Below are 18,149 nucleotides of genomic sequence, written 5' to 3'. Positions count from 1 at the left end.
TCCCTCCCCCCTTGTCTGATGGCCCTCCCCTCCCTCTCCCCTTCTCCCTCCCTCCCTGGGGCCCTCCCTCCTCCACTCCTGTCGTCGGAGGTGAAGGAGGGCTTGATGATCAGCACCTCGGACGCTCTGATCTCCGTCACACTCCCTCCACCAGCCAGGAGCTCCCGGAGGTCCACCTTCACCCCTCTCTTCTCCTCTGACTCCCTCTCCGCCTCCCTCCATCTGCCCCTTCGCTCCTCACTGCCCTTCCTCTCCTGCTCGATGATGATGATGTTGTCGGCCCGGATGGTGCGCAGGCCAGAGACCATCTGGAAGGGAGACGAGGAGCTGGGCGAATCTGAGTCTCTCTCCTTCCTCTCCTCCTCTTTTCTCTTTCTCGGAGTCTCCTTCTCCCTCGTGGCGTCCCTGCTCGCCTCTCTCCCGAGACTCCTCTCTCTCTCTCTCCCCTCACTCCTGTCCCTCTCTCTCTCCTCACTCCTCTCCCTCCCCTCACTCCTGTCCCTCTCTCTCCCCTCACTCCTGTCCCTCTCTCTCCCCTCACTCCTCTCCCTCTCTCTCCCCTCACTCCTCTCCCTCTCTCTCCCCTCACTCCTGTCCCTCTCTCTCCCCTCACTCCTGTCCCTCTCTCTCCCCTCACTCCTCTCCCTCTCTCTCCCCTCACTCCTCTCCCTCTCTCTCCCCTCACTCCTCTCCCTCTCTCTCCCCTCACTCCTGTCCCTCTTTCTCCCCTCACTCCTCTCCCTCTCTCTCCCCTCACTCCTGTCCCTGTATCTCTCCAGGGTTTTCGTCTCCCCGTCCCTCCCCCTCCCGGCCTCGCCGTCGTGGCTTCTGGGGACGCTTCTCTCCTTCTCTCTGCCCGGGCCGGCGTCGTATTCCTTCACCCCCCTCGCGCTCTGAGAGCGGATGAAGGGGTTCTGGTGCACGGGAGCGATGGTTTCCTGAGACACCTTTCCGAGCGGCGGTCTGGGCTCTCCGTCCAGCCAGGGCCCGCAGACCCCTCCTCCCTCTGGGCTGAGCGAGGCCTCGCTACCCTGGTGCACCATCGGGGAGCAGTCTAGCTCCCCCAGGACCTCACATGGAGCCCTTCCGTCCCCCCTCTCTCTCTCCCTCTCTCCCACGCCCTCCCTCTCTCTCTCCCTCTCTCCCACGCCCTCCCTCTCTCTCTCCCTCTCTCCCACGCCCTCCCTCTCTCTCTCCCTCTCTCCCATGCCCTCCCTCTCTCTCTCCCTCTCTCCCACGCCCTCCCTCTCTCGCTCCCTCTCTCCCACGCCCTCCCTCTCTCTCTCCCTGTCTCCCACCCCCTCCTGCTTGGCTCTCCTACGTTGGATGATCCCTCGTTTCCAAGCGGGCATGCTGGCCAGCCTCGCCTCCTCCTCTCTCTCCCTCCTCTCTCGCTCCACCTCCTCCCTCCTCTTCCTCTCCAGCAGGAGTTGTTTCCATTCCGGCAGAGAGGAGACAGACATACTGGAGGAGAAGCCTTGCTTTTTGTTCAAGCAGTTTGACTGTCCTCTCTTAAAATCCTCTGGGAATGTTTCTGTTAAACAGATGGGAACAGGTTTAACACTTGTTTCTATGTTTTTAAAATCTTGTCACAAACCACTCACTAATGTAGGATGCACAAAGGATCTTAAGAGAGATCATTGCAACTGAAGACTAGAATATTAGGCTATCGTGAACCAACTGGCTTGTGACCCTGAATCAAATGTACAAGACATTATTTACAGTATCTTACATATGATGGAATTACTTAATTTGACTGTCAGAAACTCACATCGAAGTTGTTTGCAGAACGCATGATAGGCTATTTCAGAGCACTGGTTCACAGTTCAATATTTCAGTATTACTGTAATCAATTCAGCCTCTTACAGCTATACGTATTTATTACAACAAACTATTTTGTAAAAACTTACCCCGGTGTTTTTACTTCAAATTCAGTAAACCACGTTGCATTTCCACCTGAATTACAGATTGAGCGCATGGGTGGTTATAGACTGCGCGTGCTGTGCCTATGGTCTGAATCGATGCAAATCCGACACCGCTGCGTTCTAATCAATGAAGTCAAAAAACACCGAAGGATTTATCAGGTTTATATCATTACGTTAGATAACGACGACTTCGCTGTGAATTAGAGCGCGGAGTCTGAAAACATCTCTAATGGTAGTAAATATTCCCGGCTTCAGCACAGCCTGTAATCCTATAATTACATTAAACTCCGTCAGGGGAGTTAGTGGCACACGCCATATTGACCGTCCTAAGAAAAGACGGGTAAAGAAGATAGCCGTCTGCCAGTCTCCCACCCCTCATCCCTCCCTCCCTCATCCCACCCCTCACCCCTCCCTTACGCTAATTGGAAGAGGAGGCAGGGGGTCATGGCTGAAAGTGCTGCCGGCAGAGCGTGCAAGTTTACCTGAGGTAAATCCAACGTATGAAGCTCCGGTATACCGCGAGATTTAAATAGTCAATTTGAGACCAACTTGATTCGTGATTTAGTTTTATGGCTACATTTATGCTTACGATAATAAGCATAAAAGCAGACGTTTCTTCCTTTTCAGCCGTTTCAAATAACAACCATTACCATGCATGTCATGTTGTGAAGACTGGTGCATCATGAACTTCCTCATGAACTCTAAAGATACAATAGCAGCTTGACAGTGAAAGAATGTATGAATAAAATAGCCAGAAATACAGTTTCTTTGTGATACAAAATACTCCATTTGGTAAAAAAAGAAATGTATGTTGTGTACAATATGTATTCCTATATTATGCCAAGAAGATCCAGTGACAAAAAATTACCTAAATAAATACAGTGTTGCAAGGCTTAGATCAGGTTCCGTAGAAGATTAATTGGGCACATTTGCTGATCAAACACCAAATACAATCCCTGCATCCCAATTCCCAGATCTATCATATCTATATCTATAACTTTACAATTTACTTTCTAAATCTACCCAGGGAATATCTTCATGGCAGGTAAGGCAGAAGGACCAGGGTGCAGCAGGGCCTGTTTTACGTCCAACAAGCTTTAAAGGCACAATAGGTAAGAATTCTTCAGTAAAAACAATAAAAAGGTTTTGTCCGCTTTAAACATGTTGTATAAGGCGGGCCTTTCCAGACCATCAGACCATATTAGGAAGCCCCCATTTCTCATATCACAACATAACGTAAACCGCAGCTTCACTCTATAAACGCAAACATTACTCCTCCTTGTGGTTATTCCCGGCCTGAACACTGCCCTCTGGTGGCAGAGAGAACAGCTGCAGTTTGCTGCTGAGCTGGTGCCGGAGGTAGGCCAGGTCGTGGGCGTCCAGGGAGTGCGCCAGGACCAGGTAGGTGGAGAGAGACCCGGCCAGGATGAGTCTGTCCAGGGACAGGGCAGGCAGCAGCCACAGCACCACCCCCAGCTCCACGCACACCGGGTGGCGGAGATGGGCGAACAGGCGCTGGGCTCTGGGAGACTTCAGGGTTAGGGGGTCACCCAGACCCAGACACTCATAATACACCTGGGAGAGAAAGAGAGAGAGAGGAGAGGGAAAATAGGGAAAATGAGAGAGAGAGAGAGAGAGAGAGAGTGTGTAAGGGAGAGCAAAAGAGATGGGGTACAAGCACATCCACACACAAGCACAAATAGAGTTATCTATTGTCTATTTATAAGAAGAAAAATCATAATCCCTCTCCTGCTGTTGTTCAGAATTTCACCAGGATAATTTCACCGGGATAATTTCCCACCAATTATTGTTTTGGCACGGCATCAAGGTGACAAACACAACACAGATGTGTGACATCACATGAATATCTCAGGATACAGGAAGTGTGGCTCCACCCACCTGTGTGACATCACAGGAATATCTCAGGATACAGGAAGTGTGGCTCCACCCACCTGTGTGACATCACAGGAATAGCTCAGGATACAGGAAGTGTGCCTCCACCCACCTGCTTGACCCCCAGCAGTTCTGCGTAGTCGAAGATCAGGAGGATGCTGCATATGACAGCCCAACACAGGAAGTGCAGCGCGAAGCAGACCAATGGGAACCAGGTGCTCCAGGGGGCGTGTCTCACCGCCCACACGCAGGGAGCCATGGTTACGGGCTGCCAGCAGCGCATCAGGACCTAACAAGAGGAAAAACATTATATTTAATAACATTATATTCTTTTAGCACACGTTTTTATGTGTGTTTACGTTTGTGTGTGTTTGTATACGTGTGTGTGTGTTACCTGCAGTGTCAGGGCGGTGGAGGAACAGTAGACTGTCCGTGTTTGTATACGTGTGTGTGTGTTACCTGCAGTGTCAGGGCGGTGGAGGAACAGTAGACTGTCCGTGTTTGTATACGTGTGTGTGTGTTACCTGCAGTGTCAGGGCGGTGGAGGAACAGTAGACTGTCCGTGTTTGTATACGTGTGTGTGTGTTACCTGCAGTGTCAGGGCGGTGGAGGAACAGTAGACTGTCCGTGTTTGTATACGTGTGTGTGTGTTACCTGCAGTGTCAGGGCGGTGGAGGAACAGTAGACTGTCTGTGTTTGTATACGTGTGTGTGTGTGTTACCTGCAGTGTCAGGGCGGTGGAGGAACAGTAGACTGTCCGTGTTTGTATACGTGTGTGTGTGTGTTACCTGCAGTGTCAGGGCGGTGGAGGAACAGTAGACTGTCCGGTTTGTATACGTGTGTGTGTGTTACCTGCAGTGTCAGGGCGGTGGAGGAACAGTAGACTGTCCGTGTTTGTATACGTGTGTGTGTGTTACCTGCAGTGTCAGGGCGGTGGAGGAACAGTAGACTGTCCGTGTTTGTATACGTGTGTGTGTGTTACCTGCAGTGTCAGGGCGGTGGAGGAACAGTAGACTGTCCGTGTTTGTATACGTGTGTGTGTGTTACCTGCAGTGTCAGGGCGGTGGAGGAACAGTAGACTGTCCGGTTTAGGACCCCGAGGACACCCTTGCAGGCCTGCTTCACCGGCGCCCAGGCCAGGAGGCTGTGCTGGGCGGTGAAGAACGCCAGTAGCCCCACATCCACACACACAGACCACAGCACTGAGCTGTCTCGCAAGGCTACAGACCAGGGCACTGAATCTATAGGATAACAAAACAAACAAAAACAAAAAGCGTTACTGATTTACAGATTTTAAATGGCGTTTAAGACATACATAGGTTGTTAAATAGAAATTACTTGAAGGGAGAAAAAATCTGCGCCCAACGTGGGGCTCGAACCCACGACCCTGAGATTAAGAGTCTCATGCTCTACCGACTGAGCTAGCCGGGCGCTGACATCACACGATATAATCAAGCGTAATTAAACTCGGTACATAGTGTCTTTTATAAAGATTATTATGAATTATTGTGGCATTGATATACAAATACATTGATTATATCTTCCTAAAGTTTACAAGTATAACCTAAGCTTGACATTTACATGTTTCGTTTATATGAATGTTTTCTGTAACTTCTCCCTTGTTCAACGTGTTACTTGAACAACACCTCTAACTTTGTTACTGCAGCCTCGTCAAATCAGTAAATTGTGTGTGTGCTTCTGTGAATTGCAACTACTGTACATCGCAATCACACTGAACGCAATTTACATAAATGATGCTGGCAAAGGCTATGTGCGGCGCAAAAACATACCTTGACAGATTTTCGTCTCTCCAGTGATGTTATGATAAATGGCTCTAAAAGAAATGAAACGGACAAAGTCTGCACCGGTTATGAAAACGAAAACGAAGTTTAGGAGCGCCAATATACAGATTGTCGGCCCGCGAACCGTGACTGACGCCATTTCAATATTCATTCTGTTTTGCAGTTGCAACTTGTTTCGAGTCTTCCGGGAACGAGAAACGAGGATTTAAACACAAGGGGTCGCTGTTTTTTGGGAAAAAATATCACTTAATGTCACTTTATCACTCACTTTATTTTGACATATTCACAGAATGCTTGGAAAATGTATGAGGAAGATCTTATGCTACAAAAAGAAATGCCTAACCAAACATAAAACAAACCGATGTCAAAAGGCCGGAATACGGAATACTTAATAGACCGTTGAAACAAAACATCATGCCTATTAGCGCTCTGATCGTCAAGTCAAGTTGACCACACTGTCGTAGCACTCAACATGGTAACTCGTATCCAACGACACTATCCGGATAGATTCTCTGGATCCCTAGAGGTGAGCAGAGAAACAAACTGTTTTAGAACCCATATATTACGTTGCTTTACAGTAATTCAGGAAAAAGGTTGTTTTAGCTAGATAGCAAAACACATTCAAAATACGTTTGCTGTAGGGAAGTTATAATTATTATAAATAATTGTTATAATTGCCCACCTCTGACGGCAAAATGGGTTGTCTGCAAGCCGCGCAGTTAGGTGAAAAAACTCTGCGAACAAATGAGTAAATGAGATGAACTGAAGCGGTCTTTCAGAAGACACAGTGGGTGTGGCCGCAGGGCGGGGTGGTTGACTCAGGGCTGAGTCCTGGTCTGGTGCTTAGTAACGGTGTAAATCACTCACCTGTAGTAATCTCTGACACAGTAAACCTTGTTTTTGGTGTCAACTGTGTAAAGTTTCCCCATCATGTTCTCTTTACAGATGACGCAGCAAAAGCAGGCAGGATGGTAGGACATCCCAAGAGCCTGTATGACCTGAGGTAGACAGGGGTAGATTGATAGAACCTGGTGTTTGGACACACACACACACACACACACACAAACAAACATTCTCACACACACTCGCACAAACACACATGCACTTCCCCCCCACACACACACACAGTCACACAAACACACACTAAATAAACATACCATGTCTGTAGTTATACATCCACAGGCGTTGCAGATTTCTGAGGATGAGCAGACACCTGAATACTGGCAACAACATGGTTGGAATCAGGTCACGTGACTTCTATCAGGAAATACACACACAGTACACAGTCTCCACGGACACAGCTTTATACTTAAGGCTTACCAAGAAGTCCTGCTCACAGAAGGCTTGTCCTGACCTATAGAAGAACGGTTTTCCTCTCAGCTTTTTACCTGAACATGTCGCAGAGAAGAAGTGAGATGAAGGATAGTGCTGGAAAAGGTGAATAATTGGAAAAAGACAGACAAACAACATAGACAGACAGACAGACAGACATCTATTCCACTGACAAAAAAGAGTCAATAGTCTAGCATCGAGTGACACCAGTGAGTCCCAGCTGTCTAACAGACGTAGCAGGAATCCTCACCACAGTAGCTGCATGTGAAGCAGGAGTCATGGTAGACTTTCCCCAAGGCCTTGCAAGCCTGGCCAACACCAAACACTCCCTCTCCGCACGTCTCACAGCTACCTGGAAAGGGCAGGCAACACAAAATGAAGACATTGTGTAGTTTGTGGAAACTGCAAGCAAATGTATGTTTAAGTTTTGTCCTTTTTACTTCAGTGTCGATTGGAAACACAGGCACCCCGAGAGGACTTCTCCTTCACAGACATGTGCCCACTCAACACAGCCTTATAGCTGCCTAGAGCAGTATGTTGAGCAAAAACACCAATATAGAGTCAAAACAAAAACAAGCTTTTCAGCATGCTCACCAAAGTAGAGGTCCTTGTTTGACTGGACTTCCATTTCCTCTGCCGTCCCAGACAGTCTGTTAGGGGCTAATTCTGTGTGAAGGGTAGACAGGAGGGTCTGAGGCTGTAAGGGGAGCCAGGTCTGGGTTTATAGACGCTCAGAGGAGTGTGTGGAGAGGCTCTGCAGGGGGCGGAATAGCCTGTAGCTTCACCGGCTGAACTGCAGGACCGCGATCTGGTGGAGAGAGGACAGGCGAGACCAGCTGTCAGAGAGAGAGAGAGAGGGAGGGACAGAGACAGAGAAAGGAAGAGAGAGAGAGAGGGCGGGGGAGACGGAGAGACTGAGAGAGAGGGAGAGACTGAGAGAAAGGGGGAGAGAGAGGGAGAGACTGAGAGAGAGGGAGAGACTGAGAGAGAGGGGGAGACTGAGAGAGAGGGGGAGAGAGAGAGAGACTGAGAGAGAGAGACATAGAAAAACAGAAAGAGAGAGAGTGTGGGGGAAGGGAATACAAGGTCAAAGAAACCAGTTGGGCCAAATGACATCTAGGGTCTGCCGACAGCACGGCCGTTTTGACATTTAGTCATTTAGCAGACGCTCTTATCCAGAATTTTGAACCCTTCACTGTAGCTTCATTCACCCATGTGAGGGTTTGTTACATCTGAAGACTACACAAACCACAGTAGCATCAACTCTTCAAACCCTAATGCAAAAGAACTTCAGACATGGTTAGAAGATTATGTGATGCTGCCCTCAAGTGGTGTCTTCCAGTTTTAGATCTGGAGGCCAGAACAAGCATTTGACACAAGCTGTTATTTATTTAGAAAACTTGAAAACTTTAAGAGCATATATAGATAAACAGTTTAGTACTTCACACCTGGGGGTTAGTCCTGTTGTGTGGGACATGTTTCTGACACAATACAGGAGTTTACCATGTAAATGCATCAGCCAGCCACAATCACGCCCACACTACCTGTCTGTCAAACTGGTTTCGCCATACCTTGAATAAACGCCAGTGAGGTGTGTGTCAGAGTAGTCCAGTAGCCTTGGCTGGAGGCTATGTCTTAGGAATTCCATAGGAGACTTGTAGAGGCAAGAGCATGTCTCAATACAACTATGAATATTCACAGTGCAAGGGGAAATTGCGTAGGCAAAACATGGAACACAGAACACCAATGGACGGGTTATAAATATAAATATAGTTTTTCTGAGAGGTAATTGCCCATAGAAATCCTACAAGTTTCACTGGCTCTAGGGAAATACGACAATTCAGTTGCCTTTTGTTGTGTCATCTTATAAGTGAACACAAAGGGGAAACCTAACCTAAATCATCATGAATCTTTTAGTTGGTACAAAGAACCGGTTCGTGAATTTCTATTATCTTGAGGACCACTATGTGCATCCGACACTAAATTCCAGTGAAGCAATGAAAATCTTGTCTTGGCTGAATATTACATTTGATAAAAGTAGGGCACCCATTAAGCCAAAGCGCAGAGGGGAGGCAGAAAAAGGTTCTTTCCGCCATCACCCTCTCCGCTGAAAGGTGCTAACGACTCGCAAACCGTCAAGTTTCGACAGGTAATTGTACACACCCTCCTCTGCGTGAAACAGGTGATAGATAATAAGGAAGTCGCGGAACCTGCCTCCGACCGCCATCGAAATGTTCTAATTTGCGATTTTGACAAGCATGCCAAGTCCTTTTCAGAACATCCAGTAGTTTACCGAATTATTAATATTTTTCGGTATTTATAAAGGGACATGCGGCTCTTCAGAACTTGCGCTTCCGTGCTCCTGGGAATTCTAACTTCGCTGCTTTTCAACCGGTCAGGTGAGAAAACAATATTTCAAACAAAACAAAGGTCGGGTACTTCAAAACGGACATTGTGATTTAGGCTACATAGCAATTAGATGTTTTCATCGCGTCTAATTTGATTCTGTTTGCTTATTTGTAATGTCTGTTCATTGTATCTGGCGAGGCAGCTAAGCATAGTGTGGGTGTTGAATTCATTATAGGCCTATTTTTGGAATATGTGATGATACACTGAAACTGCACAGTGTGGGAGCTGAGATAGAATGCTCGTCTTTCTGTAGGAAATATCTGGGGTATTCGGTTGCATCTGTATAGCCTGTAGCCTACTTGACAACGAATTAGCCTACACGACCAAGGTTGGAGATCTAATGATTTATCGCTTGGTACTTGGCATAGATAAATAATGGGGGGGCCAATCCAGGTTTAAGTTTCAACTGTTATGCTTGTCTGTCATTGCTCTTGTAGCATTATGACGGAGGACTACAGTTCATGTTTATGGCCAGGAGGCGCACTAGATTAAATGGAAGCATGGCCTCGTCAATTATTAACCAACAATCTGTTGTATGAAATTCAGGCCATTATGTTCGTTCCAGAGATTATGCAATCTTAGTTTTCTGATCCGACACAATCAGGTGTCTCCTCTCCTGAAGTTAAAATACTCAACTCACGTTTGTTCAAATACCACACCAGACAGACCAGACACCACCAGACTATACTATAAAACTATAAACTATAAAATAAAAACATAACCAACCTATAGTTGCATTTTTACTGTTCCCTATGCAAACACTCATATTGTTCTGTGTTGGGTTCAAGTCCCTACAAGTTTTGGAGATGTCAAGAATTCCTTTCTGATAGTACATGTGCAGGGAATATAGCACCACAAAAAAATACCACGTTATTTGTGTCTACCTGAATGTCAATCCTTTATCCTTAAACCAGCCTCAAACACATACACCTAAACTATATCCAACTTATTACATGATGTCACGCTGAAATATAAGACTGTGGAGGCACAAACCACACAGTAGTCAAATATCAATTTCAGTTCCTACTCAGAGTTGGTATCAAGGTGAAACTAGTCACCGTCACTCCTGAGAACAGGACCCTAAACTGGAACAATAGCTTGCTTGCTCAAAGTAAGTCAAGTTTATTTAGCCTAGCACCTTTCACAGAACCAGGTCACAAAGTGCTTCACAAAAGCGAAAATTGTTAACAATTAGACCATGAAAACAGTAAAGAAAAGAAATAAACATATAAACGCAATCAACAACAACTATAGTACAGAATAGTCATGCTGAATGACTCAGTGACTTGGTTGTTGACCAAAAGCAAACAGTCATACAGGCGGGTAGATTTGTTGTTGTTTACACAATAACTGTTGTTTACACAATCACTCAGACCAGCTTTACCAGTGTGTGGCTGAGGTGTTAACACTGACGTGTTTTTCTGACTATGAAATATAACCGACAAATAATAATGTGTTCATTTGGCAGACGCTATTAACCAAAGGGACTTACAGTACAGAGAGTGCGTACAACAGTTGGTTATTTCCACAGTTGGCCAATTGAGTCTTACATAGAACTTGAATGACCCTTTTCCTGTGAGATGGGGTCTTCTGTGTAGTGTCCTTGTCAGGATGTGTGCTTGTTTAGTGCTCAGCAGGCCTCGAGTTTAAACATGTGCATACGTTAAGTTCAAGCCTGCTTCCTGGCCTGTTTTCCAGAGCAGTAGGGAAACTATGTGAGCCCTTCATGTGTCTCGTTATGTATTCCTGTTGGAATAGCGCTTCTGCTTCGTTTCAACAAGCAGTGGTCTTTACGTCGCTGAAGGGAAGTTGGCGTGGTATACCAATTTTGAAAATAAATGTGTGTGTGTGAATATATATATATATATATATTATACATATATATATATTCCTTAAATGGGTCTATCTACTTTGTCTCGTAGGATGGATTTAGGGAATGTTTGAGGGATATTCTCAGTGTTTTCAGTAGATATCCAGTCTTCTCAAACTCAGGGATGTGATAAATTGCTTCTCTCACTCTCTTTCTTCCTCAGAATGTCAGCCTGCGACCGTCAACCCTGACATGGGCACCTCCACGAGGGTGTCCACAAGCAGTCCACTCCCTCACCCCACTAACGGTTCCTTCTCTCAGTCCACAACTGGCCCTCTCCCTCAGTCCACCACCAGTCCTCCTCCACCTCCTCCATCTCCTCCTCCTGAGTCTGTGACGACGCTAGAACCACGGGAGGATGAAGTGACCACAACTGTGCCAATAGCTACAACCAGTCCACCGACCAAAAGTGAGTCTGAAAATCTTCACAGCTGGTATGATGATCGTTTAGTATAATTACAGGCACCCCTCGATATGTGTAGTGTTTTTAAAATGTATTTTATTTAGCAACGCAATGTGAAATCTAACCGTATTTGTTTATTCGTCATGTTCCCCAGAGGGTAGGACCATGTCGGTTACCCCTGACCCCAACACCATCGTCTTCATCAGGAGGGACGTCAAAGGCCCCAACTGTCAAGTGTGTGTAGGGGAGGATCCTGACAAGACCTGCAACGCCAAAGAGCTTGTTCTGAGAGACGCTTCCATCACCTCGGTGAGCTTCACCTGCCCCCGGCCGGAAGACGTCTTCAAGGTGGAGATCAACAGGGAAATAGGTAAGGAACGTTGCTTCTGATAAAAAGTATTTATTATTATTATTGTCATCACCACAACGCACCCTGACCCTCTCTTCCTCTCCCTTGGGTTTCATCTCTTTCCAGACTGCACAGAAGTCACCTGCAGCAACAACATCGTCCGGACAGAGTCCCTCCTCTTCCCGGACTTCAACAGAACCTTCACCTGGGACCCGAAGGTCATGGTAACCACCCGGGCCTTCCAGCTGGACTTCCCAGAACCAGGAATGAGGCAGATTCCCAATTCCGAAACTTGTCCCGATGAGCACATGTACCACATCATCGCGTACCAGCGCACAGGGCCGGCCACCATTGGGACCTTCTGCCGTGATGGAGGCATCACCAGGATCCAGGTGACTGAGAGGATATTTGTAGCGCTGAAGTATTGTCTTATGTTCACACCACACCGGGTCTGGTAGCTGAGATCTTTCGATGGCTAGTAAATACAGACTGTTCTGCTATGCTGATGACAAATGACGTATATATTTGAGCAGATCTACATACTGCTACTACTCACTTCTGATTCATGATCTTCTGCTGCACTATTCTACATGCACTATTTGCAAGGCCGCGTTGGATAGAAGTGTCTGCTAAATGAATAACAGTGTAATGTAAAACGTGACCCAGGTGCTGTACAAGGGCCGTGTGTCCCTGGAAGTCCCTGGGGACAGGAAACTGGAGCCTGTGGACTTCAAGGTCTCTGTTGGGCCTCAGACTGATGGTAAGTACTCGACTGTGAGCTGTGAAATAACCAGAGAGCGTTTAGGCACTGCTGTCAGCAGTGTTCCCCGGCAGTGATGTAAGAGCATGAATTGGTGTAGTTATGTGAATTAACATCCCAGCTTGGTTCACGTAATCAAAGGTTTCTCTGTAAAAAGCCTTTGCAGCCCCTTCGTTCTGACACTCAATTATTTATTCAACTCTGTTCCTCACTTTCGCTCGCTCTCGCTCTCTCTCTCTCTCTGTCCCTCTCTCTCTCTCTCTCTGTCCCTCTCTCGCTCTCTCTGTCCCCCTCTCGCTCTCCCCCCCCCCCCTCTCTCGCTCTCTCTCCCTACAGTGCTGGCCACGATCCAAGTAGCTCTTCCTCGCGGTGTGTCCAACACGGACTTCATCTCAGCCAACTATCCCAAGGACTTCCCGAGTCAGCAGAAGATGAGCTGGGACTTCCTGGTTCCAGGAATGCACAACTACACCATCATCTTCCGGGACGTCACCTCGCCACAGTGCCTCAAGAACCAGGTGGGCGGCTCGCCCCGGTAGCTCACCGGATAAGTGCTTGTACCATGTAGGCTAAAGCCTTCCCGCCTTGGCCTTTTGCTGCATGTCTCTCTCTTTCTGTGTCTATCTGTGTCTCTCTGTGTATCTCTCTCTCTCTCTCTCTCTGTCTCTCTCTCTCTCTCTCTCTCTCTCTCTCTGTCTTTCCTGTCACACTTCACTTAAAACTGTCCAAAAAAGCATAAAAAATTACCCAAAATACACATTTCAACTAAAAACCCCAGGTGGGTGTGGAGTACCTGACGGAGGGCAAGAAGGCTCCCGACAGGACCGCCCTGATGGACCCCCAGCCTGCTCATCGCCAAGGCAACTTCGCCATGACCCTGCAGAACTGCGAGACCAACCGCACAGTACAGGGCCTGAGACTGAGGTTCAGGATCTCTGTGATGAGGAGTGGACACCCAGGTAGGCCGCGATTGGCGTTTCTCCGATTTTTTTTGTCCGATTTTTGTGTCATGTCAGGCGATGTTTGTGTCGTGATAAATCGAAGTAAAAAATAATAACAAATACTAGGCTTACGGTGCTTCCTTATCGAGTCAATCTTTTGTTTCTGTTTGGCTTCTTGTGTCTCTTGTAGTTCTGTGCACGGTGGATTTGACGCAGAAGAGAGGTCTGACTCTCAGCATTGCCAAGAGGGGCTCGGACCCCTACTGTGAGATGAGTAAGGATTCTGTGGTCTCAGAGAATATCACCGTTCTCTCAGGGACAAAAGCCAGCCTGTCCTTTCTCGACTGCCCCAGTGAAGATCTGTTTCTGACAGCCACCGAAACCATAGGTACCATATCCATCATCCCTTTGTGTCGATTACAAGACATAACAAATGTTCCTTCTTTTTTGACTCAACGTTCACTTTGATCGTGGGACTCGTATTAAAAATGTGCCTCTTGACAGTCGACCCTCGACTAGGAGTGTCCGATCCTTCTCGCTTTGCGCCTTAGTTGACATCTCCGAAACCCCCTCTCTCCTCGCTGTGTTCCAGTGTGCAAGGCCAGGTCATTGTGTCCTGACGTGGTCCTCGCTATCCCTGTCCTGGACACCTGCCTCCCCATGCCCCTCCAGGGCTTCAGCTGGGATCTCCAGGTCCCGGTCAAAGGCACCGTGGGGCTCCAGTCTCCCGAAGGAACTCTCCGGCATTCCTTACCGGGACAGGAGTGTAACGGCACAGTCTCCCTCTTGTTGACTGAGAAGCACGGGGTGTCCATGGGCCACTTCTGCCCCGGAGGCATCATCAGTAAAGTCCAGGTCCGCTCCAGTGTAACCGTCACGGCCTCGTCCAAGGACCTCAGCCTGGCACGCAGGCCGCTGCTCAACGCCACCTTCACCGAGGAAATCTCAGGTGTGTGGGCTGTCTGTTGGAACATGCGTGCATCAGGTCAGGGGGAGGTTTGGCAGACATATTCTGGATGTATTGTAATCTGTAATCTATAATCTGTCATTTATAATCTGTAATCTATAATCTGTCATTTATAATCTGTAATCTATAATCTGTCATTTATAATCTGTAATCTATAATCACAGATATATAGTCCCTAAAGTGCTTGGGGAGTAAATTATTGTCTGAATCTGCCCATGGAAATGCTGTAATCCTGTACTTTCTTCACAAGCCACAAGAGGGCAGTGACAGACTTCATGTTTACACGCTATTGTTATTGAGAGTACAGGTACAAAGCCAAAAAGAATAGAATTGATATACAGTAATGCAAATCTAAGTCTATAAATTACAGTATGTACAGCGTGTAGTATGGACAGTATGTTCAGTAGGGGAGTATGTACAGTATGTCCAAAATATGCAACGGAAAAACATGTTAAACTATCCTCCGGGTGTTAAATCCACATGAGCAGGTTTGATGAGCGATCCCTTCCTTCCCCGCAATTCTAGACAGCATCATATACTCGGTCAGCCCCAGGGTGGGCAAGCCTTCCTTCCTCGCCACCCCCAACTGGCCCGGTGGCATGGCCCCCTTCTCCACCATCACCTGGATCGTCTCCCTGCCCGACCAGTGCGAGGCCGACCTGCGCTTCATCAACATCAGCCAACCCAAGTGCGAGGAGTCGCACACCTGCATCAAGGTGAGACTGCAGCTCGGCGGTTAGAGCGTTTGAATGCAGATCGAGAGGTCAACCGGTTCAATTCTCCCTTGTTCTGTAAAAATATATATTTAAAAAAACATTTGAACGTTTGGTTCGAACTAAATGATTGGTTGATTCCTGTGGCGCCCACAGTTATTTGATTCTTATAATTGTTACTGTCAAACCTTTTTAGATGTATTTGCCGCTATCATGATGTGAAGTTGAGTTCAGCAAATAGGGAAAAAAAAGTGTGTCTCAACAACCTTACCTACCCTGCCTTCATTACATTTAAATTTAGTCATTTAGCAGACACTCTTATCCAGAGCGACTTACAGTAAGTACAGGGACATTCCCCCCAAGGCAAGTAGGGTGAAGTGCCTTGCCCAAGGACACAACATAACATTTCACAGCCGGGAATCAAACCGGCAACCTTCTGATTAATAGCCCGATTCCCTAACCGCTCAGCCATCTGACTCCTTAGGTACAGACCCTGGGGTCTCTGGAGGAGATGCTGAGCCGGAGGGAGGACGAGGCAGCGGTCGACAAGCTGCTGGTTTCTGGGAGCTTCTACCTCAACATGACCAACTGCCTGGTCAAGGACGGCCAGTTCAGCGTGCTCACCAGAGTCACGGTGCAGAAGAAGAGCAGTGAGAAACTCTTTTTTCGAAAATAATATTTCAACCTTTAGAAAAAGAAAAAAAATCTAACCAAAATGTACGTACTTTCTACTAAGTACAGATATTTGTGTAAAAAGAGTGAAAGTTAAAAGTTGTCCGAAAATATATTGTAAAGTACTGATACCAGGAAAATATACATAAGTACAGTAACAAAGTATTTGTACTTTGTTACTTCCCATCTCTGCTCGTAACAAGCACTTGTAGTCGTGAAACTGATGCTACCTATTAGCCTCTCATAGCTTATAGCAATAAATCACATCAAAATATATTTGTATAGCCCTTTTTACACTCAAGCATGTCACAGAGGGCTTCACATACGCCCATAGAACTGCCCCTCAATAGTGATGGGTAATCTGTGAGGGAGCATTTGACTGCAGATCAGGTGTTCACAGGACCCAATCCCCCCTTGTGAGTGGCTTTGGATATAAACATGCTAAATGACGACATTGTGATGATAAAGTATGATACCTGTGTGCATGTGCATACTCATTATCCTGTTGCTTCCTTGTAGGTATCCTCCTCAGCATCATTCTGGGTTCTGTGGGAGCCCTGCTGCTCCTCCTCATAGCCCTGGCAGTGATCTGCCTCGTCATAAAGTACGTATACACCTGCGTCAGTTCAAACATAACCGGACATCCTTTTCGTGAGGCGATGTACATTTATGTAATCTTCGTAGTAGGTTTATGTCTAATCTGAGACGGTGGTAAGTTGTTGCGTCAGCCCCTGGTTTTTTAAATCATTCATGGCTGTAACTCCTGTGTTTGTGAGTTAAACAAAGCCTTGAATAGATTGTGCCTCAAAGAATTTTATAATAATATTGATATCCTTTTGATAGAAACCCAATAAAATCTTGTTTTACCAGGAAAAGGAGGACTATGATAAAAGAGCCGTCCATCTACATCGGGAAAGGGAACATCTTCCTCCCTGGCGACGGGATGTTTCCTAAAACCCGCGCCGACAACGATTCCCACGTCTACGCCTCCATCGACGAGACCATGGTCTACGGACACCTGCTTCAGGACCAAGGTTACATGGAAAACCTCCAGGAACACATCCAGGGAATACCTGTGGACTCCTACCGGACTTTCACAGGTCAGGTCGACATACCCCCGGTGATCCTAGAGACCAGCCCACAGCATGAGCTTGACCATCGGCCGGAGAAAGACATTTACAGACCCTTCCTGGACCCGGCTGAGAGCTTTCACCCCGCCAGGCCCAGGACCCCCATAGGGCGTCAGGACAGCCTGGGGTTCGAGGATCGCAGGATGGTGGACAATGAGCTGTACACGTTCAAGAACACTGGGGATATAAACAAGATCCGTCTGTCGGCGGAATTGCAACCAGAACCAGGGGTGGACGGCCAGGACTTGGACTGGGAGGACTCGATGTAGCGTGACGGTTTGGGGGGGGGGGAAATGGAACGCTGTTACTCATTCACCTCCCACCGGCTGCGGATCAGAACCAAACGGCAGTTTGTATCCTTTCAAATACTTTGTTAGTATTTGAAAGGATGAGGGACTGGAGGGTCAAGTGGGTGGGATTAAGCATTTTTTGGGAACGTTTCCACTGGTTTTGTTATTGCAAGGCAACCTCAGTCCAGCACCGATGACATGTTTTCAAAGAGTGTCAAGTGGTGTCTGGCGAGAGGAAAGATGCTGCAGTGCCTTATGGTGACTCAGGGACACATCTACTGCATCAGGACGATTAACTGCTGTAAGTAAACTCTGCCACATTTCTGTTTTTAGATACCTGGTCTATTTTTATTTTTTTTTATGTACAATGGTATGTTTTGTATAGTTCACTTAACTAGCCTACCTACTTCATGTTAGTGATTCCTGGAGTGATTTTGTTTGTATTTCCTTGAAATGGATGTATTGTGCTGTAGCAGAGTACTTTTTATTGACACCAAGTGATTTTAAATGGCAGTGTTTTGTCTTGTGCTCTTTTTGGTATCTGTAAATGTTTTCTTTGTTTGTGAAACTAAACTGTATTTGCCATGACAGATTTTAGAATAAATTCCATATTAGTTCGAATGGATTATCGTGTGTAGGCTGTATTTTTCACTCTGATTGAACAGTTGAATTTAATCCTAGCTGGTAGGTTTG

General features: G+C 46.9%; 2 protein-coding genes and 1 non-coding gene across 3 annotated transcripts; 1 reads left to right on the top strand and 2 right to left on the bottom strand.

The window, feature by feature from the left end:
- Positions 1-2,486: 2,486 nt before the first annotated feature.
- On the bottom strand, positions 2,487-5,762 carry nrm (nurim). The gene is made up of 4 exons (XM_067256084.1): positions 5,609-5,762; positions 4,866-5,059; positions 3,931-4,107; positions 2,487-3,500 (listed from the first exon to the last, which is right to left on the bottom strand). The coding sequence occupies exons 1-4, from the start codon at positions 5,757-5,759 to the stop codon at positions 3,195-3,197; spliced, it is 828 nt and encodes a 275-aa protein (XP_067112185.1). The 5' UTR covers positions 5,760-5,762; the 3' UTR covers positions 2,487-3,194.
- Positions 5,177-5,249, bottom strand: trnak-cuu (transfer RNA lysine (anticodon CUU)). The gene has a single exon. It is a non-coding gene; the product is annotated as a tRNA-Lys (tRNA).
- A 3,396-nt stretch (positions 5,763-9,158) lies between the features above and the next one.
- On the top strand, positions 9,159-18,081 carry cdcp1b (CUB domain containing protein 1b). The gene is made up of 13 exons (XM_067255727.1): positions 9,159-9,351; positions 11,395-11,640; positions 11,789-12,004; positions 12,110-12,375; positions 12,650-12,743; positions 13,080-13,261; positions 13,522-13,702; positions 13,875-14,072; positions 14,277-14,633; positions 15,177-15,367; positions 15,849-16,014; positions 16,556-16,640; positions 16,907-18,081. The coding sequence occupies exons 1-13, from the start codon at positions 9,282-9,284 to the stop codon at positions 17,433-17,435; spliced, it is 2,781 nt and encodes a 926-aa protein (XP_067111828.1). The 5' UTR covers positions 9,159-9,281; the 3' UTR covers positions 17,436-18,081.
- The last annotated feature ends 68 nt before the right edge of the window (positions 18,082-18,149 follow it).

Source organism: Osmerus mordax, chromosome 18 (assembly GCF_038355195.1).
Source record: "Osmerus mordax isolate fOsmMor3 chromosome 18, fOsmMor3.pri, whole genome shotgun sequence".
Taxonomy (NCBI): Eukaryota; Metazoa; Chordata; class Actinopteri; order Osmeriformes; family Osmeridae; genus Osmerus; species Osmerus mordax.
The sequence above is the reverse complement of the archived record's forward strand: the minus strand, read 5'-3'. Positions and strand labels throughout refer to the sequence as shown.